Below are 26367 nucleotides of genomic sequence, written 5' to 3' on the forward strand. Positions count from 1 at the left end.
GGCATCCCCACATCCCATGTCCCCACTGCCACCCTCGCTCTCCACAGCTTCCCACCACCCATGTCTTGCTCCCAGGAGCCCCATCTCCATGTCACTGATGTCCCCGAGTGTCCCCACCCCAAAGTCCCCATTCCCAAGGGTCCTACCCTCAGGTGAAATCTCTGGCTCCCCACATCAGCTCTCCATTCCCTAGTGACCCCATGCCCTGGGGTCCCACCTCCACTCAGATGGGACTCAACTCAGGGTTGTCACCCACAGTGTCCCCATTCCCCGGTGTCCATATTCCCCAAGTCCTGGTGTCCTCAAGCCCCGTCCCTCACAGTTGTTACCGACAGTGTCCCCACGCCCCGTGTCCCCATGCCCCGGGTCACCCACGGTTGTCACCCTCAGTGTCCCCACGCCCGGGGTCCCGGGTCCCTCACGGTTGTCACACGCGGGGTGACAGAAGCTCCGCCCGTAGGGGGCGTGGCGCTGTGCGCGCTCTGACGTCACGCAGCGCTGCCATGGCAACGGCCCGTCACGTTGTCCGGTCCATGCGGGCGGGGCGGAGCCGCTCCCGCCCCAGCAGCGCCATGGCGGCAGCTCGGTGACACCGCGCTCCGCGGCCGCCCGGACACCGCAGGTACCTCCGCCCGGGGAAGTCCCCGCGGCCGGGCTCTGCCGCCGGGCGGCTCCGCCCGTCCCCCGCGGCTCCGCGCGGCCGCCCCAGGGCGGTGCCCGGTGCCCCTCGGCTCCGCTCGCAGCGCCGGGGCCGGGGAGCCTCGGCCGGGCGGGGCCGCGTGCGGCCGCGGGCCGCGCTTCCCGGCGCGGCGGCAGCGCCGGCCGCTCCCACGGGCTGCGGGCGGGCGGGAGGCTCCAGTGCGCTTCCCGCCTGGACCGCGGAGCCCGGGGACGGGCTCGGCCCCAGCGGGGCGGGCTTGGGCTCGCCGGTCCCGGGGAGGGTCCCGGGGAGGTCCCGGTGCCGCGTCCGGCGCTGCCCCCGCGGGGCCGCCCGGCAGCGCCGCGCCCGCCCCGCCCCTTGGGCGGCCCCATCCGTGGCGCCGGGGGGGCATGGGCGGCACCACCGCAGCGCCGGGGGGGGCGGCAGGGAGGCAGGCAGGGCTCGGGCGGCGCCACCGGCTGCGGCCCCAGCGCCGTGAGACCCCGGCAGGTGAAGCCCCCGGCAGGAAAAGCCCCGCGGGAGAGGGGCCGGGGCGGGCGCGGGGCGAGGGCGCGGTTCCGGAGTCTGCCGAGAGCTGCGGGACGGGCGGTGGCATCACCCGGTGCCGTCCCGCCCGCCCCGGAGCGCGGGCGCAGCGCCCGGGCTCCGCGGGGAAGGGAGGGGCCGGGGCAGGGCCGCGGAGCGTCCCCCGAGGTGGTGCCGGGGACGGGGCGTGCGGAGGAAGGGGAGGCTCGGTACCCCGGGCTAGGAGGTGAGGAGCGGGCGGAGCGGGGGCAGCGACCCCCGGTGCCGCCGGGTCCGGCTCGGTGACACGCCGGGGGTCGGGGACAGCCCGGGTGGGCCGGGCACGGGCCGTGCACAGCGCTCCGGCCAGCCCGGCAGCACCGGCCCTGGGTCCCGAGTGTGCTGCGGGCAGCGGCCGGCGGCTCCCGGGCTGGGGACGCTCCGCTCTCCGGTCTGTGCCTGACTAGAGCAGCCCAGCGCGCGTTCGGGGCTCAGCGTTCCGTACATCGGCTCTGTGGCGGGGTCTGTGACTTGCGTGCCTTGCGTGACTGTTGTGGCAAAGGTGAGTCGGAAGGTGCTCCTCGTCTTTAGGAAAAGTGCAAAGTCATTAGGTGCTTTTCGTGTCATACTTCGTAGGTATTGCTCGTTTCCCCGTCTGGATTTGTTTTGGATCTGCTTTTTTAACTTTGCTCTTGTTGCTGAGACTACCATCTTCATTAATTTTTAGTTTGATTTCTGTTGGAAATTGTGAAAAGGATCCAAATTGCTACCAGCTATAGATGTGGTAGACTAGTTTATGCTGCAATATTATCTGAACTAATGCAAAATAAGCCTCTGCTCCGTTCCCTTCTGTTACTTATACAGTTGAGAATGTTGTCTTTTATTAGGCTGGTTATTGTAGCTTGGAAACTACATGATTTTCCAGGATGGTTTTCAGTTCTGAAATAGAAGCAGGGTAAGTCTCAGAGCTAAGTATGAGCTGAGGAAAAAAGTGCTTAATTTAATTAGGTATAATCAGTTTCTGAAGCAGCAGAGGAGTGGATGCTCCTCTGCTGGGTGGAGAGTACTGGGGAAGGAGGGGGAAAGAATGGCAAAATGGTGCAGGGAGAGGAGACAGGTACCAGCCTGTAAAACCTGCTGTGACAGCACGGAGAGAGATGACAACTGTTCTGTAGGAATAGCAGGGACATGAGTCTGCAAAGTCATGGGAGCGTTCGGAGGAAAACCTGAAGCTGCTTCCTGACTTCTGTTAGAAATATGGGAAGTGATGTCAAAGATGGTCACTAACCTGGCAGTGAAGTGTCAGCTGCAGGAGATGCAGTTGCTGGTTAGAGCTGGGGGAAGTCTGGAGCTGTGCTAACAGGAATAATAACTATATCAACAAATTAAGATGAAACAAACCACATGACAAGCGCACACAGTCCTGAAAGTCTCTTAATGGGATGGGAATCTTCAGTGGGTTTTTTGCAGTGTTTGTTTGTGATTTCTAAGCATGATAGCTGTGGTGAAGTTAATTTGTGCTTCCAAAGAACAGACTGATGTTATCTTGGAAGAAGGGGGCTAGGGAAATGAGGGAGATTGTAAGTGTATGGATCTGTCTCGCTGTGTGTCTGCTCTTGCAAACTATATTTTGAATTGTTATTTCTCTAAAATGAGCAGTTTTCACAGTGGATAATGTGGATGGGTTATACAGATTTAAATAGGCTGGGAACTAAGGCTGCTATAATAGCATCTAGTATATACCTTTCAACTGTTAATCATGAAAAAATTGAGTTTCAGGTTACAGATGTCTTTTTCTCTCTTCTATATTGTTAAAGTGCTACAGCAAATAGCTGCTGCTCTATCTGCTTCAGTCCTTTCCCGAGTGCTTGTGAAGTTGGTCTTGATTAACTGCTCAGGTGATTTAAATCTTAAATAAAAAATTGTTGGCTCTAGATGTCATGTTTGGTAATGAAAGTTTCAACTGTATTTTCATGTTGCTTAGTTGAGGACTGATGCATCTCGTGTTTAATTTGTCCAAGTATTTTAATTTTCAGGTTTCTAAAGGAAAATGTAGTACTCAAAAAAATCTCACTAGAAAACCTTGCAAAAATATTTTTGAATACAGAACAGTGTCGTTCTCTCCTGGACAATTATGAAAAATGGCAATTATTACAATGGCAATTGTGAAAAATTACAATTATGAATAATTCAAAATTTATGAATATAAGATTTTGAAGGTGAATAAGAAATACAAATAAAAAAATCCGCACAGTATCTAGAGAAGTGATCTTCTTCAGTTACTCTCTCTTCTGCCAGAGTCTCTAATTTATGACTATTGTGTTACTGAAGATAGTAATTTATATTTTTTTATATCTCAGAAATGACTTTGAAATGTCTTATCAAACTAGTAAGAAATTCAGAATCTCTCAGTTTGACGTGCAGTGCATGCTCCTGGAAGGTAAATACTTTGGGACAGTGATAATGCAGTGATTGTGTTTTGTACTTAGCACTGTCTGGAAATATCAATGCTCAGATTAATGCAGCTCCCCAGTGCCTGGAACTGACTGTTTAGAAAGTATGCAGAGTACTGCTAATCAAGAAAACATTTTCTAAGTTCCACCAAATTTTTTCTCTATTCTGATTGGATGCAAACCTGTCGCTTACTTCATCTTCGGAAGTGTGTAATTAAATTTAGTTGTTATTGTTTTGTTCTTGTATGCAACTTCTGTGTTTTGCAACCCAGAGTTTTGTAATAGAATTTACATGAAAGATCTGAAACAGAACTACAGCAAATGGTCCTGAAAAACACAGAATGTGTGCTGTTCTCTTGAGGCTGTGCTTTGGTACCTGATGCTGGTGCAGAGGAATCCATGGAGCTTTCTGGATAACAGGAGCAGGGCTGCCCTGAGCTGCAGATTTAATTAAAGGATGGCACTGCTCAGGGATGGGGTCGTGTCTTCAGCAGTGTTTGAACAACAGAGCTGGCTTTGCAGGGAGCCTGAACCAGAAGAGCAAGAGGGGAGCTGGGGATGCTTTGAGTGAATGTCAGCTTGGATGCCACCAGTGACACTGGGTGTGCAGCTAGATCACTGTGAGTCACTGGAGTTACTGTGGGGCAGTGCCAGAGAGCTGGGCTGAGGCTTTATGAAAGCCAGAATTAACACAACTGCAGATGGACATTGGCCGGCAAATACTTAGGCAGTTCATTGAAGATGGTTTAATGTCCTTTAAGATGTCTGGGCTTCCAGAAGTTTGTGAAATGCTGACACACACTAAGCCAGATTTTGATTCAATTACTGTAACTCTTGCAATCTCTTCCCTTCCAGAAGGGCTTAAATTGGAAAGAATAGGAAAGATGGAAGTGTCTGATTGTATTGTAGAGCAAAAGGCACTCTCAAGTGCCACCTATTACATAAAACTAGTTCTTTGGGGCAAAACAGGTTTGACAATTTGCTGGAGCTATTTTCCCCCTCCTTATGTTAGATCTCAGACAAATATTAATCATATGGATTTTCAGTGTAAGCCAAATGTTTGAGTCATTGTGAATCCCAGTGTTTTGAAACATTAAAAGAGCTGAGTAATGTTAGCATTGAAATTATTTTATAAGGTTTTAATTTTCAAATGGGGTGGGGAGGAGAACAAAATGAAATCATAAAATCAATCCCAGGATTGAATGTACTTCTTAAATGAGATTGGTTTTGGAGCTGCTTTCAGTGACTGTCTTGGCAGCTTTACAAGAACAAATCACCTCACTGCAATCAGCAGTGGGAACTCTTGGACCTGCCTGGTTTGTTTTCATCATGCAGGCATTAATTCAGGTAGTCAGCATCTAGTCTAGTACAGAACATCCAAGCAGTTTCAGGATTACCTGATGATTTAATTCTTGTTGGATTATTTTATGTATATGGTTTTCCTGATTTTATTTATATATATATATATATATATATATACACACACATGTATATATATATGTATATGTATGTATGTAGTAAGTAGTTCTAACATAAATTGCACTTGTATAATTTTATGTTTATATATTGAAATCCAATTTGTGTGGTATTTGTGTGCATTTGAAGTCTTGCATTAAAATTAAAGATGCTCTTTTATGATCTGTTGTTGGAACGTGATATTTAAAATTGGTCTGTTTAAAAGAAATATTTGATCTGAGTATTTTTCTGGTGACCCTTTGTGTCATAATTGGTTGCTTTAGGTGATTGTTCATACAAAACAGTTTTATTCCTAGCTTGGAAAAGAAAGACATTTTTCTTCTTTCAGTTCTTGATTTAAGTTGAGCTTAGTTGTTACTGAGCTGAAAAAAGTATTCAGCTTGTATGTATAGATGTTATGCTTGTCAAAATCCGATTTCACACACTAAATTTAGTGTGTACCTAGTGATTTTGATCAGTGTTGATGATTTGACTTAAAGATTTTGACAGTGCAATGTAATGTCATGGCACTAAAAATTAGTAAATTGGAGTACACAAAGTTTTAGATAGTTAAATTCTAGAAGAGCTTTCTCTCCCCCCAAAAGGTCTGAATTAGGTTTAGGACCTTGTGTTTATCCTGTGTTGATGTTGAGGAGGCAAACTGGAGCCCTTCCCTTTGCTTGTGCACGGTGCTGATGGGAAGATCAAGTTTTGTTGTAATCTCAACATTAGGCATGATAAAGCAGAGTGAAAAAACCAGTACAGCAAAGTTTCCATGACAGCATGAAGTCCAGATGCCCTAGAATTTCAAGAAATTAATCATGACGTTAGTTCCATTTTCCTTCCATTGAATGGTAGGAAGGACACAGCAGGGGGGTTGGGTGCTCCTGACAATCTCAGGGAGAAGAGCAGTGGTCCACAGGGAAGTGTTACAGCTTTTTATAGGACACTGAGTGCCTATTTTCAGTCTCAATGGATGACACTTGTTGGACAAGAAACTTCTTCATTGCTTTTTCAAGTAGTTTTAATACAAAGTGCCTAAATGCAAAATTAATTGAAAGTATGGAGAATGAGATGGCCCAGAAATAAAACTGTGGCTTTGGTGTTACAAACACAACCTTAATTTCTAAGACGGGCACCAGAAAAGGGGAAACTCCTCTTTTGTCTTGGAAAGAGGGAGCTGGATTATTTATTTATTTTTATACAGCAAAATAAAAATAAAATTCCGGTCCAGAGTAAATGTCCTGAAATGAGTATTTGATGATGTGAGCGCTTCAGTGCAGTTGCCCACACTTTAGGAAAAAGCAGCTAATTTGGAAGGTCAAGTAGCCAGAGATGGGAAATGATTAATGCTTTTTTTTTTTCCTGTTCATCTGTTACACGTTTTTACAAATGCAGATAGATGGGCATCAAAAGCCAAACATGGACTTTGAGAAGGGATGGAGTAAAGAAAGTTGACTTTTCCTGGTGGTGCTGCTTCAGAAGCTCAAGGAATTCTCTGTTCTCAGTCTCTACAGAAACCTCATGGCCCTGAATCGTAGAGCTCTGATAACTGTGACAGGATGAGCTGAAAGGCCAACAGCCCTAGCAAACAGTTGAACTGCTGCTGAGTTTCAGAGCTGTGCTTGTGTTTGCCTTTTCAATGAGTCAGACATCTCTGTGCTCGGCATGGAGCTCCTGAGCAGGAGCTCAAAAATCTTCAGCCACTTTTACCAATCCGTCAGTCACCATTGCCGAGAAAAACTCGAGTGGTGGAATGCATATCTGAAACATTAAACCCAAAAGGCTTCCAGGAGCAGTGTCTGCTCTGTGGTGAGGGCTAGAACACATGGATTTAGCTGAGCTGCTGACCTGGCTAACCCTGACTGAGACATGGAGGGAGCATTTACAGCAACAGAAGTTCCAGTGGATTGGAAAGACCCTTGAGCAGAGCAGGTTGTGGAGCCATGGGCTCTCTCCTGGCCATGGTGCCTGACTGATTATTCCTGTCTATAACCTTAGGCTTTGTCTCCAGAGGGGAATTCTGCTGTTTGTAACCTAGTGAGCATCATGTGTTCATAAAAAAGTTTTCATATAAAAAATAAAAAAGTTACACTTTGTGTAAGACTGCTACAGGTGGGAATCAATACTGTACTTCTTTGAAGCAGCAGTTTGTTTCTCTTTTATCCTTTTCCATTGGAAACTTAATCTGGGGCCATTTCTTTCCAGACAGATAGGTAATTTCTGAGTTTGGACCAGTTAAAAATTACTTCTACAAAGACATCCTTTGTTTTGAGAGACCTGCAAGTGTGTAGATAATTAGGAACACAGTGCTACTGATTTCCTTAACATAACTTCTTTCTTCAGTATTGGATGTTGTATCTTCTTTATAAGTGACTGTTGGAAAACAGACATTACTGCTTGAGAAACATCAAAAGCAATTCCAAGGAGTGTAGATTAGATATATCAGTCTCATCACAAGTGGTACCAGAAGTGGTTACACAGCCCATGTGCTCTTAATCCTGTATTTGCAGTAATAGGGGTGACAAAACAGTACATAGTGTTTTTACTTCCTAGCATTGGATTTCTGATCATTCTGTAGTGTGAGGTTTTTGGTAGATTTTTTTGAAGTATATGCATGTCATATAAATGTGAATCTTAAAATTTATTTTTTTTTTAGAAAAGCCTGCTAAGATAGCCTGAACTCTAATCTGGAAGAGAACTTAATTTTCATGGCTTCAAATCACAAGTAATTGACCAGAAATGTATTGTGAACCAAAAGCAAAATTAAAATGAGACCTGAGGGCAGTAGTTTTATCTGCCCTTTGGATAAGTGGTATTAAAAAAAGCTGGGATGTTTCTGTTGCCTTGTTGTGCAGTGAAAGGGTGCAGCTGTAAGCTGTGTTCAGCTGGTGGGGATGAGCAGCACATAATGCCTCGCTGTGACTGCGGTACCAAGGGACTGCTGGATGGGGAGGAGGGAAGGGGCTGGGGAGCATGGATCCATCAAATGCATGGCTTCTCCTGATGGTGCATCTGAAAGGATATAGTGTATGTGTGTGTAACTGGTACTGCTGGGCTTCCTGCTCCTCAGGAGAGTGAGAATGCTCCACTTGCAAAAACTGTCAGCCAGAAATTACTGCAGGCAAGTGAACAGTCATCTGAGATGAATGGAGGCACTTTTCCTGTAGACACTATAGTTTCTCTTAATGTGTATCTTCTCCATTGACTTTAAACCTCAAATTTTCTGTGCACTTGGTGCTTTTTATGCATGCTGTGCAGTCTGCTCCCTCTCAGATAACAGGAGGCTGCTTCAGTAATCTTTTGTGCCTGTAGGTGCCAGACCAGATTTTATATGCATAGCACTGCATGGCCCTACATGATGCCACTTCAGTAAATACCAGTGCATTAGCCCCTTCAAAAAAATCCAAAGTCAAACTTGCTTAGAGATGGATTTAAATGTAAATGAGGGTCTTTCAGAATGACTTTGAATTGTTTCTGCAGTACACTTTTCCTGCTAAAATGTTAAAATGGCTCCTGGGTACGGCTGGGTATTTGAAGAGACAAAAGTCCTCAGCTCACTCCGTATGTGTATCCACCTGTCTGTCCCCAAGGAAGAAATTGGACTGGAACCATCTCTGTCTTCTCACTTAGGGTTATATCTTTCTGCTTCATTGAGATCTTTCTTGCCATTTCTTACATGTTTTGAATTGCAAAACCAATAATAATTTGTTTAGTGATGGAGTGTCCTGAGGTCAGTGAACCGAGTTTTTACTGTGGAATCATTATTATAGTCACTAAAGACAAGATCATTTGAATTTCACATGTAGTTCTGTTTGCAGGGAGTGTGATAAAAATAAATCTGTGCTTATGTACCAAAACATTTTGACCTGGAAACGAACATAATGAATATAAGATGCAAGAATGTTAATTTTGGAAAAATCACTGTTGGACTGTGAAATATTCATGACTAAAAAATTCCTTCCTTCCTGTGCTTTTCTCAGCCTTATGCTTAGCGCTGAATTTCTTGAGGTTTTTTTCTAGCATCTAAGATGTGTGGGTTAAGGCCTTTTGTGTGTTTTTTATTAATGTACTTGGCTTAGACTTCAGCTGGGTCTTAGAAATATACTCATATCTCTGAGCTTAAGAAACCAGTCTCATGAGCTGTCAGCCAAATCAAGGGTAGCAGTCTCATGTCCGTGGGTTTTTTTTTACTAGTAAACTTAAGAATCACTTCAATTTCTAAATTGATTTCCTTTGTCAGTTTTGCGACTGCTGTCAACAAGGTCAGTGTTTGTTGGTCTGTTTGTCCTCCATGGAAACCGTCATCAAACCAGTCACCAAAACCAACATGGGCCGTGCCCTGGTGTGCTGGGGCTGGTCCCGTGGAAGGAACCACAGAGTGGTTTGGGTTGGAAGGGGACCTTGAAGATGCCCCAGTTCCTCCTGGCCTGTGTGGGTTCACTCTGAGCCAAGCGATGGCTTTGAGATGCAGCAGCACCACGGGACGTGCTGGAGCTGCTGCCGCCTCTGCTCCCCTCTGGCGGAAAAACACTCCAGGGTGATGTTCACAGTGCTCCAGTCTGGAGGCAAATGCAAAGGTGTAAATTCTCTTCATAACTCCCAGGTAGTTCTTGTGGTGCATAGAAGTGTTGTGATGTGGCAGGCTTTATTTCAAAGTCCTGTTAAAATCCCTGGCGGAGTGTGTACGTGTGTATGAAATGGCACATATTTCTGCTCTTTATGATGAGGGGGTCTGAGGTGTTTTGGAGAAGGGAGGAAGGAGCAATATTTGTTACCTTGAAACTGCTGCTGCCGCCCGGTTGGTGGGGTGGGGTTGTGTTCCTGATGTGACTGCTCAGGGCAATGTGAGCGCACCAAGAGGTGAGACTTGAGTCCCGCTCATCTCAGTTTGTTGGAGTCTCTCTTGTGACCTCCCATTCCAGCTGTCCATGCAGCTTTAGAGCACACACATCCATTGGTCCCTTAGAACTGGGGATGGTATCTCTTAGAGGAATGGGTGTTTAAGAAAGTTCTGCTCATACCCTTCCTCTCGAGAGGCGTTGGTTGATTATTTCCTGTTTTTGTACCAAAGCTATAATGGAGACATATCACTTTAAAACACTTCCAAAATGTGCAGAAGTGCAACAATAGCACTGACCTCAGCGAGCGAGGTCACACCCAGGCTGCTTCCTGTTTTCTTCTTGGGGAGACCGGAGGCCCCGAGCACGGGAGAGCTCTCCTTTGCATCTGCCTGGGGATCGGAAATCAGAGCAGCAATTCATTCCTCATGACAAAATGAACACAGAAAAATCTTAAGGAAAAGATTCAGTTAGGAGTTCCAGGCTTATTTTCTCAATTGTAACCATTTCTTTTGAGGGAATAACCATTATTTTCTTACTTAACTGGTTTGTGTAAGTTTTTCTGCAGTTAGTGCACTTCTCAAAACATACATTAAAGATAAAGAAAGGAGGGAGATACACTGAAGAGGTTTGAGAGGGGAGATAAAGACCAGGGTACACAATGGGGCAATTATAGCCCTTACATACTGTTATTTCAACTTACCCCAGCATTATTCTCCTGGGATTCAAGTATTAGTTGACCAATATAAAAGCTCTTTGCTTTGTTGTCTTTGTTTATTGATGCAGTACTGCTACAAGTCAGAACAAAGAAGGCTTGGGAGAATGGATAGCTGGAAAGGTCTTTGAGAAACGAAGGAGAGGCAGCATAGGCCCAAGGTATAGTAAAAAAAGCCATTAAATGTTTTATTTTCCTCAGTGCAGAGCTGAGTGTATATATTGTTCTCAAACAGCTCTACCACAGAAAATACATTATGCAAAATTCCACCTGAAATAGTTGCTATATATGAAGGTATGTAACTGCAGCACAGCATTAATGCATTTACTGTTGTGCAGGCAGAGATTTCACTTGATGTAAGGCTTTGTCCACTGTGTCCAAGTTTGTAGATTTTGAATATGTCAAATCCATTCTCTTCAGGCTGTAAGAGATAGAACCTCTTTTTGTTCTTCTCTATTCATGGCTTTGTAGAGGCATAAATGACTGGGCAAAGCTGCCAAAGTCTTGTTTAGTGTCAGTAAATGAAGCAATGTTTAATCAAAATTTTCTCTGGCTCATCCTGAATATGTAAAATGTTGGTCTGTGTGTGCTGGCAGGGCTCAGCTCCAGAGCCAGAACCCCATGTCCACAGCCTGAGTGTCTGAGCTAGCAGTGTATCTCCCTCGAGAGAGCTGGAGTGTTCCTTGGTGTCTTTCCCCTATATTTAGTAAAGTGCTGTAGTTAGCATTCCTTATGTGTAGCCACCTGTGTGATCTCTAGTAGGGATGATCACATGAAAGCCATGTGGAACCTCCTTTCTCCTCCTGTTTGTTGATCACTTTGAGATCTTGCTGCATAGTTCAAAACCTGAGGTTGGTACATGTAGGTAAGCACTTATTTCAGTTCTAAAAGACTGATTTTTTGATACAAAATTAAATTCTTACCTAAATAACTATCTGATAGCTCTTAGGAATCCAGTCAAGCAGACTGTTCCTTCTGCAGTCCCTTTAATCTCTATATATTTGGCACGGAAATAGCAAACCTTTGTTGTGGGGAGGGGCATGTTTACACTTCTCTAGTAACTCTTGCAGAGAAAATGGTGTTTTTCCAGCCACAAGGTTTTGAGTCCACAGGTTGTAGAGAGAGTACTTTGGAGACAAGACCCTGGGGTAGTTTGTCACTGCCTGCCTGTATAATGAAGAATTAAACTCTAAGCAAATGATGCTACAACTGAATCAGGAATAGTGTAAGGAGTAATTTATCTGTGGAGAGCTCAAGCCTGGCAGTGGCTTTCTTGGCAGTAGATATGCTGTGGAATCTGACTTACTTAATACGTTGCCTTGGGAGTCACTTTATTTTGCTATCAGTAAATTCACTTGTCCAAGTGTGCTGAGGAGAGATTGCACTGAGTGCAGTTCAGCCTACAAATGACAAACCCTGAGGGCAGGGCTGTGCCTCCTGGACACCAGGTCACTGCTCACAGTCAGCTCCCTGTGCTGCTGCTCCTGATGGAGGCACCTCGTGTCCTTGGCTCCATTTCCTGCTGCTTTGGGTGTCCTGCAGTGGCACACCCTTGGCTACCAAAGGTGCTAAAAGGTTCTTTCCCTCCTGTTGTTCTTCCCCTCAAGGCCTCAGCAGGTGGAACTGTTCATAGTTCATTGTGCACATGTATTTGAAGAGAAGCATCTGACCTCTTTCATGAGAGGTGCTACCTCTGAGTGCTGAAAAGCAGATACCGTGAGTATTCTGCATCTGGGCAAACTCAGGATATTTTTTCTTTGATTCAACATTTATTAAAACTGTGAGTAAGTCAGGGAAGTAGACGTCATGTTACCCCCAGTCTCCTGAGATGGCAGGAGGAATCTTCACTCACTCTTTCTGCCAATACAAGAGCTGATGGCTTTGCTGTGTGTGTATATGACCAGGCATGGTACAGTTGGGCTCCTGGGGAAATTTGTATTTGGAATAAAGATTTTTCCAGGCTGTGAAGCTGCGCTCCTCCAGGCTGTGGTATTTTGATCTTGGAGGGGAGAGTGAAGAGGCACTGTGTCCTTTGTAACCCAGTATGGCTTGGTGAGGAATCCTCTGAGGTTTTCAGTAATTTGTATGAGGAAGAATCTAGAGCACAGCGATCACCTCTGTTCTTGGCAATCCTTGTAAGCCCTGCCAAAGCAGTCCCAGCATTTAATCTGATAAAACCCAAGTTGTTTACCTGATGTCTGGTAGCACACTTCAAGGTTGTGGTGTTGTCTTGCTTCTCTGGAGTGAAGACAGGTTTGTAGGATGCAGCCTCTGCTTTGCCAGTGCTGCCAAGCATCTCAGTTCTGTGTTCCTATATGCTTCGCTGCTCACCTCACTGGTGGGCTTAGAAACAATATTACAGCAAGTAAATCCAGTCTGGGTAATGGTCTTTGCACATAACTCTCTTTAACCATACTGCTGGAGCATCAGAAGTATTGAAACAGACACAGATGCATCCACGAGTTCCAAGCTTCCAAGCATGTGCTTATCTTCCTGTGTTGGAGTTGTGAGTCTGGTGACATCAGTAAGAAGTTCCCACAGGAGTTTGACAGGAGTTCAGAGATGCTGCTTGCAGAGTTAGTGTGAATCTGGAAATGCATCCGTGAGAGCTTCCTCCCTACCCACTCAATTTCTGTAGCTTCCTGTGGGCACATGAAAATAGTGCTTGAAAAAAAAGTAAAAATCCCAAGTGGAAGTATCTTTCTCCCAGTTCTGCTAAATAATTAATGGTGGGGGATGATCTGAACACACAGGCCTTTGCATTGGGAGCTGCTGCCAGGCAGTGCAGCACTGTTGGATGCACTTCAACTTAATAGTTGAACTGCACTTAGTTTGTTTACTGTAGTATCTTGGTGTTTATACATAGCTTAATATCTCAGAGTTAGTTGTTCAAATGCTGTCCTGGAAAGGAACTTTAATGCTTAAAGCTAGAGTGAACCAGTTCTAAAGTGAGCCTGGATTTTGTGGAAGTGTGTGCTGGTTTGAAGGCAGCTCTCTGCTCACTGAGGTATAGCTTGACCTTGAACCAGTGACACATTTCCACTGAGCAGTAATGCTTAAGGCTTTGCAGCTTTAGAGCATGCTGGTGCTGCTAGGGCTCTTCCACTGCTAAAAGTTTCTTTCAAAAATATGAAGGATCATTATCCTTTTATTAGCTTTAGAATTATTTTTAAACTAAAGACATGGGGGTGAGTGAGAAGGCTTCTGGAGTTTGTCCATGTAGGAACTTGGAGCAGTGTAGCACAATTTAAAGTTGTGAAGCTTAAGAGCTGTACAGCTGCTGGTGCAGCTTGGTGCAGAAATGGCATTAGTGGTGAGCAGTGCTGATAGGAGTGACATTAATTAACATTAATTTTATGTGCAGAATTGTCTTAGAATGCCAGGGCAGTGCTATAGCCCATTCTCAGATCTGCTCACAGCTTTACCTGTGAATAGAAAAATACCCTAACTTTGTGTGCTTGTGACTGGCCATGCATGCTTCCAGTTGTGAATAATTTCACTTTCTTTATGATCTGTAATTCTTGTGAGAATTTGAAGTGACTGTCTACAAAGCACTGAAGTGTGTGGCACAGCACAGGGCAGAAGCTGACTTCCCTTCTCAGAAAATTGGAGATACATCAACTTCCCTGCTAGGAATCTTCATCTCCTGTTAAAAATAGCACACAAGACTACTAAGCATTGGCAGGCAGCATGGCTGGCTGGCTTTAGACCTTTGAGACCATTGTTTTGTCTGTGTTACCTTTGAGTAGGTTGTGGAATAAAAAGGGAAAATCATCCTGAAAAGGTTAATTTGGCACTGTCAGAACTGAAAGTGGAACTATGTTTCATAGGGTTATCCCCATTAAAGGCATTAAGGTTGTAATTAAACTTGATAGCCTATAAAGGTATGTGATTAATGCATGTGCTAAAGTCATGTTTTTAATGCTTAATCTTTAAAATTGGACACGAGTGTTGATGGCTTGTATGTTATGGCTGCTGTGCATTCAGCAGTGTTACATACTCTGGGCTGCTGAAAAAGGAGTGCACTAGGAAGTGGAGAAGTCTCCTGGAGAATTCCCATATGAATTACAACATCTTTGTAGTTGAACAGAGCACAGGTTTAAGGAAGGGAAATGTGTGAACCTCACAGTTTGCTTACATGTAGCCGGAACATACTAGTTAGAGTATTTCACCATCCCTCTCACTGATGAAGATGTATTTTGATTTGGAGGTGATCCAACATAATGTGTGTTTGTGAGTTGGTTCTGAAATGGACTTGAAGTAATACCTGTGGGAAGCACAGAGATTGAAAGGAAGTAGATGGATAATTAGTGAAGATACTTTTCTTCTTGAGAGGCAATAAACTGTTAGTCCAAGGATGATTTTTTTTTGTTACAAATTGCTTTGAACCAAAACTTCTCACTCTTTTAAATCTGTGAGTGTGGTGTTTTATAGATGGAAAACACCTTGCCAGAGTCAGTCTTTTAGAGCACATCACTACTGAACTGCAGAAAACCAATAGCCAGACCAAATAAAGGATTTCCCCAGAGGTCTGCAACTTAGCAGACACACTGTGATCTTTTTTTCTCTGGGTTTTTGTCCATTTTTCAGTGGACTAAATAGGAAACATAGACTAACATTTTGAATGGGTTCTTCTTCCTGCTTCTTTTCCTTCCTTCCTCAATTTTCATTTTGTGAGCAGTAGTCTGACTTGTCTGTCTTCTCCTACAAGCTAGAAGTGTTTTGGCTTTTTATATAATGTCATGGGACCACTATTATCACCTTTCTGGTGTGCATTTTCTGTCATGAAAAAATTACAAATAAGTGCTGGCTTGTCTGTGAGCAATTTACTTGCTGATGTTGCTTTCACTGTGAGGATTTTGAAGTCTCCATGTGTGTGAATAGACTTAAGAGGTCTCTAGTGGTGTTTGACTGCACTGCTGTGCTAGGGATAAAAAACCTGAAAATTGATCTGAGGAAACTTTGTTCAACACGCTGAAAAAAATCAAATGCAAAAATCTGATTTGAAAAACAAGTTACTAACCTGAAAGTGTGCCTGCATGGGCTCTTACATTTAATTGATATTTTTATTAAGTTGGCTTGGAGTCCTCATTCAGATGACAACTGCTTTAGGGAGCAGAGGGCTGTATCAGCACAAGGATGCTTTTAGGGAAGGTTTGGTTTTTGTTATCCCTTCTCACTCTGTGGGTGCTTTTGAAATTAAAAGATCATTGTGTTTTGCCTGAAAACATACGAGAAAAAAGTGGAGAGAATCTGTTATTTCTGCTGTAGTCTAGGATTCAAAAATTTCATCTTTAATGAAAACCAAGCCTGCCCTGGATGTCCTGTGCAAGGTGCCAGTATCACAGCCCTGCTGAGCCCATGGTAAATACTGGGGGCACCTGCAGCCTCTGCTCTGTGTTGCCATCCTGGGGCACAGACCGGCAGAGATTTCTGGGTGGGGGAGCAGGGAGCTGCTACAAAACAGGTTTATAAAGTACAGTGGGTGGTTCTGTTGACAGTTGCTTTTGTATTTAAAATAGACTTCACTTAATTCTGCTTCTTGTGGTAATTCAGGAATTGAAATCACTTAGGTCTTGCCAAATTCATTAACACGGTGCACTAAAGGGAATGTCTATTTGGAAGCTTTTCTAAAAGTAGGATAAAAATAAATATATACACAGATTCTTAGGTTTTTTTATTATGTTTTTTAAAGAGGAGAAAAATAACTTTCAGTATCTCTTTCTTCCCTCTTCTTGGCAGGTTTTCTTCACCAGTGGAGTGTGAGAAATAGAGGCTGAAGAAGATGAGTGAGCTGGAGCAGTTACGGCAGGAGGCAGAGCAGCTGCGAAACCAAATCAGAGTAAGAATTGTGAATTGCTTATTTGCCATGCTAAAGCTCCTCCTTTATGGGAACAAACTGTAAAGATCCATCAGTTGTTCCTCTTTAACTCGTGCAGAGCTTAAAATATTTTCAGAATATTTGAGTAAAAACCAGAAAAGCCATTGGTAAAATGAAGTAAATTTGTAATATTTCTTGAACAAAATGTTTTATTTCCTGTTGAAGTTTGCTGAGTTTTGGTGCTGGGGTGTATGTGTTTCTGCAAGTTTTATGTTCTGGGTTTTTAGAAGCAGAAGGGAGCAGCAAACTCGTAGAACCTAAGCATGACAAGTTTGCCTTAAGGGTCTTGGAAGAGCTTGGTCCTGGGCTAAAAGTGAAGCCTGAGGTTAAAGCAGGAGTGGGGGAGAGCGTTCCAGAGTGGATGTCATTTCTACAAGCACTGTTTCTTGGCTTCCTGTTGAGTTTATTTTTATTAAATGCTGATGCCCCCATACAGGCTATTTTTTTGTTGCATTTACTCAGTGAAGATAAACCAAGTATGAGCTGTCATGCCCAAAGTTAGTTTTCCAGGAATCTTCTGCAACATGCATTTATATGTCAGTGAGGCAGTTTTCAGTAAAGTATAATAAGGATCTTCAAAGTCTGTTTATTTTTCATCAAAATTTTCCAAGCATGAAGCATTCATAAATCTGATTTATATGGGAATGGCTTATTTGCAAACATTCCTATCAGTGAAGAGTACAGGTTTCTTGGAATCTGTTGCATGCACAGAGGCTTTTTTTAGCATGGCATGTGCTGGCAGCAGTTGCTGTGTGGTGTCCCTGAGAGGTGTGAGGCTGCTGGGTGCTGTCAGCCACGTGCTGAACACCCTTGGTGTGTCAGGGCTGTGCTGGGGGCAGATGCTGCTGGTTTAGAGCATCCAGGGATGGCTCTGTGTCCTGTTCTCACCTCACACACAAGGTGGAGATCAGACAGTGCTGTGCCACTGTGCCCCTTCCACCAGCTCTGTGGAGGATATAAGTAAATTTTTAGCTTAAAATACTATTTTTTTTTTTGTTCCAGTTGAAGCTTTATCACAGAATTATACTGCTAAAAGGGGTATATAATATTTCAGTTCTTCCTCTGCATGCTGTGTAAAGACTTTATCATGATGCCATGTTGAGGGGAGCCAGTTGTGTCTTGGTAATCAGGGAGCCTGGTTTTCTGCAAAGCTGTGAGAAGAAAGAGGTACCAGGCAAGTTAGAGGGCTTAGAGTGTGCTGCAGGAATGTTTGCTTACTTTTTAAATTTTGGAGCACAGAAATCTGATGGACTCTTGGGTAATGGCTCTATTTTGTGGCTTTAGGTCAATTTAACATTTCCTTTGTAACTCTACCACCCAAATTGTAACTGGATCTATCAGCTATAGCTCAGTAACCATGGTTGTCTTGCCTTTGGAGTCCCTCTTGGCATCTGAGTGCAGGCTTGGATACCCTGGGCTTCAATCTAACTTCAGATTCATAGGCAATTAAAAATGCTTCTGATGACTTAATGTCCATGAAACTTTCTGACCAAATAATTAAATTTAATTTTTGAAGAGATGGCTACTTATCTTGCTTATTAAATCATTGCACAGTTTTTGTTTGGGATGGGTAAGAGGATAGATACAGGATCTGAAAAATGAGGGGTTTTAAGCATCAGGCATATCTACTGGGCTGGTTATTTTCAGGAATTATTTTTTATGCACTCCATAAAAGAGATGAGGTCACTATCTGCATTTAATATTTTATGTGTAGCTGGCATTTTTCTGTCTTAGTTGTTGACAACTCTTGGGTTTTGTCTGGTATTTCCTCAAACAATATAATTACAGAACATCAGCTTTGTGCCTATAAGTAAGGTCCAGATAAGATTGTACCTAGCAGCAGCCTAAGGTGTAGAAACTTCAGTGCAGAGCTGTTGATTCCCCAATGGACTTCAGTCTGCAATATTTTAGAAGTGTTTCATGACTATTAATTTTATTTTTGCAGTATCTAGGTGATGCGGGCATCTGTGTTTCCCCATGCAGCTGGAGCTCTGGTCTGTGCACAGACAATGCACGAGCTGGGGCTGCAGGAATCAATGAATTGTCAGAGAGCTGTCAGATGGCTTGATGGTTAAAATTAATTCCTAGTTCTGTCTGTAATGAAATTCCCATGTCACACGTGTGTCCTCACTGTGAGAACTGAAATTGAGGATAAGGATTTTTAGAAGTGTTGCTTACTTGGCACAGTGTCATTCAAACCAGAAATTTTGGACAAATAACACTATATTTTAAAAAGTACAGGTAGTTGGGGGAAAAAACTGCAACCTGAAGTGTGTGCTAGGAAAGTCTGGGGGCTGCACACTGATCAGGCAGTTAGATTTTTCTCACAAATTTTGCATTGTCTTGCTGCATGAACTGAGAAAAATCTGCAATTACATAAAGGAGCTTTTTTATGTTTTGACACTAATGATTATGTTATGGTTGATGCATATGTAGAAATACAGTTTCAAGGTAAGAATTAAAATAGCCTGTTGAAACTCTCCTTTTCCTGCAGTTTTGCCAATTGTATGGGAAGTATTACCCTCAAATATAGGACTTGCTAATAGCTCGCTCTTAAAGAGCAAAAAAGCTTTGTGTCATTCAGACTGCATTCAGAATTCATTCTGTGTTGGACATTTTCAACTATTTCAGAACAATCAAACAAGTAGTCATTTAAAATCCAGCGTGTTTCTTCCTGTGGATGAAATAAGTCCTGAGTGCTAAGGGATTTGCTGCTCTGGTATTTTAAACCCCTCCTGATTCCAGACGTCAACATTTTATAAATATTTCTACAGTTCAGACATTATAAAAATAAGTTGAGATGACTTAATCCACTCTCAGGCTTGCTTTTTGGGAGGAGAGCTATAAAGGGTGGTCAAAATAAACATGCACTTAAGAAATGTTAAAGTTGCAATGTCAAGTAACTCTCAAGCAAGAGCTTGAAAAAACTTGAAGATCCCAGCCTGATCATGTTGAGGCAGATCCAAAATGTGCAAGCAAATGTTTCTGTTCCTGCTCTCAAAGGGACAGACTGAACAATCTGCACAGACTGAACTTTGGAGGGACACACTAAGTGCTGGTGAAGAGGCACCATCGCTTTTGGGTGGCTGCTTTGCTGGTTGCACAAGGTGGAGAAATTTCCAGGAGCTGAGAGGGTTCTGTGGCTGCTCCTGGTGATGGTTTTAACTTTTTTGTGCTGCACAGCTCCTGCCTACCTTCAAGCCCCTTTAAGCCATTTTGTCAAAAGCAGGAGCTGGCCATGCCTGTTTGTGTGTGCTGGGAAGGGGCCCTGGGCTGCAGGAGGGCAGTGCAGTCACAGCTGTGACTGAAACCAGGTCTTGCACAATCCGTGTTGCAGGGGAGGCTCGGTGGAGCTCACCTGTGCCAGGGGTTCAGTCTGGGACTGAATTACACAATGAAAGTCAAGTCTGTTTTCTAGGTCAGGTTGAATCATATGCAGGAAACAAGTCCTGTGTCCATAGAGTCTGAGATAAGGAAAAGCCATGGAGTGTCTGTGTAGAGATCTGGGCACCACCCATTCCATGAAATGGGTGAGGGTGTCACTGGGCCATTTTTCCCCTTCAGTTTGTGTCAAGTACATCATCACTAAGCTTTGGTGATCCTGCCTGCTGATTTTCACCCTGCCTCTCCCAGCCAGCAGGAGGGTTAATTTGGGCAAGAGCCTCGTGTGGCACAGAGCTTGCTAATCCTGTGTAATATGTGGTTGCTTTTCCAGGTGGATCAGTTCTTCCCTTGTGCTCAGCACACCCTGAGCAAGCACATCCACCCCAGGGAAGGAGTACAGGGAAAAGGGTAGGCACTGGGACTTCAGGATGGCTCCAAATGCCTTTGAATCCCATCCATAGTCTGTAGAAAGGGAGATTCAAAGGCTGCTGGGGCACGGCCTTTCTTAAGTCCCTCCTCCTCCACTACCCCTCGTTGTGTGCCATTGCTTTTTAGATTCCTTGCACAATAAAACAGATCAGGGTGACAGAAGGAATATTGGCATGTCAGTTGGTGGTGGTGTGTGGCTTTGAGTGTGTTGAAATGTAGTTCAGAAGTTACTTTTCCTTTAGACCCTCTCAGCTGATGTTCCGTGTTGCCTTTCCAATTCAGTTTGTTCCATTTTTTGTTTCAGGATGCCAGGAAAGCCTGTAGTGACACAACTCTTGCTCAGGTACGTTCCTGTTCTTTGTGTAGGCTGTTGACTGAGAGATGAAAAAATAAAAATATCGGTTTGTGACTCTAGCATGTTCCTGTTCAGTAACTGAAAGAATAAAGTGAAAGAAGCCTTTGGAAATGTACAGTGTGTTTGTTTAGTTTTAAATAACTGTATAAAGCCCCACCAAAAAACCCAAATAAACAAAACAGCAAAAAACCCCAACCAGTCAACCCCCCCCCACTGTCTTAATGGATCCTGCTTCCAGTTTACCTTTCAAGTAGAGTATGTTTATTGTGTTAATTATGTTTAGAAAGACTTAACTAAATATCTTTTTGGAGTTTTTTGGAAATAGAATTATTTTGCATCTAAAGTTCTGCCATGCTTTTAAAAAGTAACAGTGCAGTAAATACTGAAGCATTTTCTTTCATTGGCTTAAAATGAAAACTTTGAGATTTAATAATCTGAAATAGTCTTAGTATAACATAGAAGTATTTTAAAAGAGCTTCCTGAAGTTTCATTGTAGCCACTGTGAAGTGTGTTATGTCTCTGTAAAATCTGTTTGTGTCGGTGTTGCTGGGTGTACACCAGTATCCTATTTTCTAATGGTTTTTGTTGTGTGCCAAGATAGATAATATTCTATCAAAGTTCAGATGTATTTTTGTTATCTTGTGCATTAAAAATAGTTCCCAGTATCTCAGGGGTTTGTTTGGTTTATTTTTAGATCACAACAAGTCTGGACTCCGTGGGTCGGATCCAGATGCGAACCCGGCGCACGCTCAGGGGTCACTTAGCCAAAATCTACGCCATGCACTGGGGATCCGACTCCAGGTGGGTACAGGGAGGGGCTGCAGGTCCCACTGGCACCTTCAGGTTCCTGGCAGGCCCTGGGAGCCTCATGCAGTGGAGCTGGTGGCCCTGCAGGGGATCTCAGACCAGCACTGCTGGGGGTTCAGAGAAGAGATTCTTTACCTGTTCTTGCCATAGGCATTTTGCTTTCTCCTTTCAATTTTAACTTTTTGAGACTGTTTAAGCAAGAGAGAGTATGTGATGAGGCATATTTTTTTTGAATGTTGGAAATTATGCATTCCAAAATGTGGGGTAATTATGTAACTTCTGTGGTAGGGATTTAAAAACTTTACTGACAAATTTTTATTTCATTGATAAAAGATCCTTTTGTACATAGTGGGAAAAGTAACTTGGAGTTTTGTTTTGCCGCCTTTAGAGCAGCTGATGGTGAGGTGTAAACGCTGCCTTGTGGTCTGCTCTGTATTGTGTCCTCCAGGGAGGAATTAATGTAGAATCTATTCTCAAGATTTATTTTTGCCTAAATTCCTTATTGCTTTTGTGTAACTGTGTTGTTATATGAATAATGAAAGCAGTTGTGGAGAGAATTCATAAAATGTTTTTAGTGAGTTGTGCACTTGTGTTCATTTTCAATCATGAGTCCCCATGGGACTCCCCAGTCAGGTGATATGAAGATGTAGATCTTTGCAGACTTTTTCCAACAAATTCACCCCATCAATAAAAAGGAAAAAGCAGAGTGTAATAAAGAAATTATGAAACTTCTGAATCACTTAATAATCATGCACAATGTATGTCTATTTTGAGATTTTTTTGTTTGTTTGTTTTATAGTAACATTTTATTTTGTGTTCATATTTAGGCTACTAGTCAGTGCTTCTCAAGATGGAAAATTAATTATTTGGGATAGTTATACAACAAATAAGGTAGATATTTATAATCCTTCTCAATAATTCATGTGTAAGTTGTGTGTTTGAATGGGCTTGTGTCTGTCTTTTACCATGGTTGCAAATCAAAAATCAAAAGTAGTCTTTCTCATTCAGACAATCTTTTTGTTCCTTTCATGGCTGGGTGAGCACTAGTGATGTGTTGTAAGTTGTGTCTCTGAAGCAATAGTTAATTCCATAATAACATGTAACATTTTCACTCTTACTTGCCTAGTGCAGTAGCTGTAGCTCTCTGCCTGTGTGGTGTTGCTTCTAAAACTAACTTGGTTTTGAATGATAGAAATACACAACCACAGAATTTATAAGAGTACTTTGGGTATGAGGGCAGAGGAAGGAGAAGGAAGAAAAACAGCTGTTAGGGAAAAGCTTAGGTAGTGTGGAGTGGAGCTGTGCTTCTGTAAACCATGCAGTCTCCATGGGGACAGCCATCCTGTCCAACACCCTATAGTTTAAAGATGTAAAAAAGTTGGACAGAGAAATCTGAACTAGAATAAACGAAGGTTGTAAATGTTTAAGTTTATGATAGCTTTGCTATGAAATAACATACTGAAGATGTATAAATCTGCCCTGCAGATACTGCTGGTATCTGTCACCCCAGAGGTGTGGGTGTGTAAAACGCAGTGGGTTGGAGGTGCTGGGCTGTAAACCCAGATGCTGGTGCTGGGTGTGCCCTGTGGCCCTGGTGTGTGTGTGCTCTGAGCCAGCAGTGTGTCCCTGCAGATGCACGCCATCCCCCTGCGGTCCTCCTGGGTGATGACCTGTGCCTACGCTCCCTCGGGCAACTACGTGGCCTGCGGGGGCCTGGACAACATCTGCTCCATCTACAACCTGAAAACCAGGGAGGGCAACGTGCGCGTGAGCCGCGAGCTGCCGGGGCACACAGGTCAGTGCTCCTGCCTCCCCTGCCGGGCTGGGCACTGCTTGTGCTCTGCTGCTGTGGGAGAGCTTGGCTGCTCTTCTTGCATTTTCACCTTCAGTCGTTATTCCTGGGTCAAACCCTTACACACCTGTTTTGTTTTTAGGATACTTGTCCTGTTGTCGCTTCCTAGATGACAACCAAATTGTCACTAGCTCAGGAGACACCACTTGGTGAGTTTGAGCTCTGTTGGCCTTCCCCCACCCCCTCTTTCTTCCTTTTTTTTTGTTTTTCTCTCCAGTGCCTTATTTTGTATTTAAAATTTCAACTCTGAAATAATGAGAGACGTTGTGTTAACTTCATCTGCAGTGCTTTGTGGGATATTGAAACTGGCCAGCAGACCACCACGTTCACTGGGCACACTGGAGATGTGATGAGCCTCTCTCTGAGCCCAGACATGAGGACTTTTGTCTCGGGCGCCTGCGATGCCTCCTCGAAGCTTTGGGATATCCGCGATGGGATGTGCAGGCAGTCGTTCACAGGGCACGTGTCAGACATTAATGCAGTTTGTGTAAGTGATCCTCCCTGGTTCCACGTGGGAAGGAAGGGGGAGGATAAAGGCTACATTTGCATGAATTCAGCTTAGAGTCTACTGAGCTGCCTTGATTCAAAATCAATTAGTGAGGGTAGAGAATGTTAAATTGTATGTAATGGAGAAGGTTGTGTAATAACTTACAATCTGCTGTAACTGAATTATTGTTGCCATTTTCTGTGATGCACTGCGCTGTTCCTGGAATAGTTTCACCTGTGTTTTTATTCAGCAACTGAGACACCACTTTTTTTAAGAAGTGAAGAGTGGACTAGGGAAACTTTTTGAAGCATGGCAATGTGTTAAAAACTGAAAATTGTAGATAAATGCTGTATACTGACGGGGTGCAACATAGCCAAGCATCCTCATCTTCAAGTTTTTTTGTTGAACAAAAAAGAGCTTTCAGTGAAATATTCTGGAAGGCAATTAAAATTAGTATTGATATAGAATATTCCCTGGAATAATATGGTAATATTTAGAAACTGGATTATATTTCCCCTCTGTCATAGTAACACTATGTTCTGATCTGCAAGATCCAGGCTCTGGTAAATAGAGAAAGAAATCTAAGTCGAAGCTGCATCTGTTTTTGATAAACATGAAAAATTGTTAAGGCTGAGAAAATACCAAACACATGACCAGTACAGAAATGCAGTTCCTATACTTAGACCTGGACCCTGAGATGTGCTGGGCTCTCTCCATTCCCATTTCAATCAATATTGCTGAAGAGATTTTTTTTAGGAAATTGAATTGCTTGTTTGCAGTCTTCTGTCTTGGCTGAGCCAACCTGGCTGACTAGCTCAGGATGGAACACTGTGTTCCACTTCAGCCAGGATGTGCAGAGCTGGCGTTTGCTTCATTTTATAGGAGTCAGTGGCATCCCCTGTGACTGCTCTTAGAGCACACACAGGAGCTGCCTGGCTGTAATTCCAGTCGCTCAGGTGTCCCCAGTGCTGTTCCAGAGGTGTTCCCTTCCATAGCTGCGTACATGCGTTTTCCAACATGCAGACACCTCTTTAAAAGGAACCGTTCTGCCTTTGCCTAGTAAGACAGTCCTGTGCAGCTGTTCAGCTGGGCATGACCAGTGTATATTTTCGGGCTGAACTCCTGTGTCTCGCTCCCACGTTTTCGGCAGTTCTTCCCGAACGGCCACGCGTTCGCCACGGGCTCTGACGACGCCACGTGCCGGCTGTTCGACCTGCGCGCGGACCAGGAGCTGATGATGTACTCCCACGACAACATCATCTGCGGCATCACCTCCGTCGCCTTCTCCAAGAGCGGCCGCCTCCTGCTCGCGGGCTACGACGACTTCAACTGCAACGTGTGGGACACCCTCAAAGGGGAGAGGGCAGGTGAGGACACGGCTGCTGGCAGCCCTGCACGGCCGCAGTCCGTGCAGAACGCGGAGCCAGGGCGCTGCCGGTGCTGGTGCTGGTGGTGTGGATCTGCTGGATTCCTTTTAGTGCTGTTTTCTCCTTTTAGTGCATGGGGTTGTGTCTTCCAGAAGTCACACTGCATTTCAGTTCCATCTCCGTGGTGTGAGCAGTAAATGAGTCAGGGGAACAGGCCTGTTCTTGGGCTTTACACATCTGTGTGCTGGGAGATCCCAGCTCTTGAGGCTGAGGAATGCTCTCCAAAATTGCATCTACAGAAAATGTATTTCACTGAAGTATGGATGTATGGGATTAAGTAGTGCAAAATTATATGTTTGCATTGTATTTTGCACCCAGGAGTGGCAGTAATTCAGATGTAGCTACAGGAGTCTTTTGGCCTTGCATTCCCTGCTGTTGGAAGACAGGGAAAGTGGAAACTTCTGGTCCTTGAATCAGTCACTTTTGTCAGGACACAGCATGTTTTATAGCACAGCAATTTCTTTCTCACATCTTACAGTAACTTAAATGCTTGGGCCTGGTTCAGTTCTGAACATCAGTTCTGCTGTCCAGATGGAAAATAAATCCTTTTCCTTAGTTCTACTACACCTGGATGGTGAATCTTGGGAGAGCAGACAAGGGCAAGAAGACTTAGAGAGAAAACAGAAGCAAAGCAGGAAAGAGGCAGGCTAGTGCTGCTCTTCTGTTTACCACAATATATGGAGGATTTGTAATCCCTAGGGTTTGCAGAACTTGGGAATCTCAAGGTAGTTGACTGCGTCCATGACTTTGTCAAGAGACATCACACTGGATTTTGGGAGTGCTTGAAATTGTGGACAGCACTGTAGAAAACAAGGAAAAACCAGTAGAGAGCCAGATTAGGGAAGACATCTATGGGACAGAAAGGGGAAGTCATAAGGGCAGAGAGAAAAATGGAGCCAATATTTTGTGTAGATATTTTTACATACCTTATTGTTGGGTTTTTTGATAAGGCTGTTATGGTCTGTGTGGTTCCTCAGAGTAAAGACAAAAAGGAGAGTTAAGATATTGCATTATATCTTTTTTAGTACACTTAAGACTTACTTGGGAGAACAGAATAACAACTCAAGTCCTTGACATCTTGCAGACACTAAACTTCCATTGCTTCTTCTTTTCCAG

The 26367-nt window shown here is 43.9% G+C and overlaps 1 protein-coding gene across 7 annotated transcripts in view; it reads left to right on the top strand.

Annotated features, from left to right (window-relative positions):
• Window positions 1-543: 543 nt before the first annotated feature.
• Window positions 544-26367, top strand: part of GNB4 (G protein subunit beta 4) — a 31800-nt gene continuing 5976 nt past the window's right edge. The window contains exons 1-10 of one of the 7 annotated variants that reach the window (XM_084212586.1): window positions 603-622; window positions 10701-10790; window positions 16372-16471; window positions 20628-20666; window positions 21373-21479; window positions 22313-22376; window positions 23118-23280; window positions 23420-23486; window positions 23623-23824; window positions 24975-26361. In XM_084212586.1, coding sequence (XP_084068712.1) covers window positions 16415-16471; window positions 20628-20666; window positions 21373-21479; window positions 22313-22376; window positions 23118-23280; window positions 23420-23486; window positions 23623-23824; window positions 24975-25388 — 1113 coding nt within the window. In that variant the 5' untranslated portion in view covers window positions 603-622; window positions 10701-10790; window positions 16372-16414 and the 3' untranslated portion in view covers window positions 25389-26361. Of the gene's footprint in view, window positions 623-1080; window positions 1151-1350; window positions 1413-1500; window positions 1728-7746; window positions 7802-10700; window positions 10791-16371; window positions 16472-20627; window positions 20667-21372; window positions 21480-22312; window positions 22377-23117; window positions 23281-23419; window positions 23487-23622; window positions 23825-24974; window positions 26362-26367 lie in introns of those variants that run through there. The other 6 variants (XM_084212591.1, XM_084212585.1, XM_084212589.1 and 3 more) reach the window with 6 other exon arrangements.

Source organism: Fringilla coelebs (genome assembly GCF_963513975.1).
Source record: "Fringilla coelebs genome assembly, chromosome: 10".
NCBI lineage: Eukaryota > Metazoa > Chordata > Aves > Passeriformes > Fringillidae > Fringilla > Fringilla coelebs.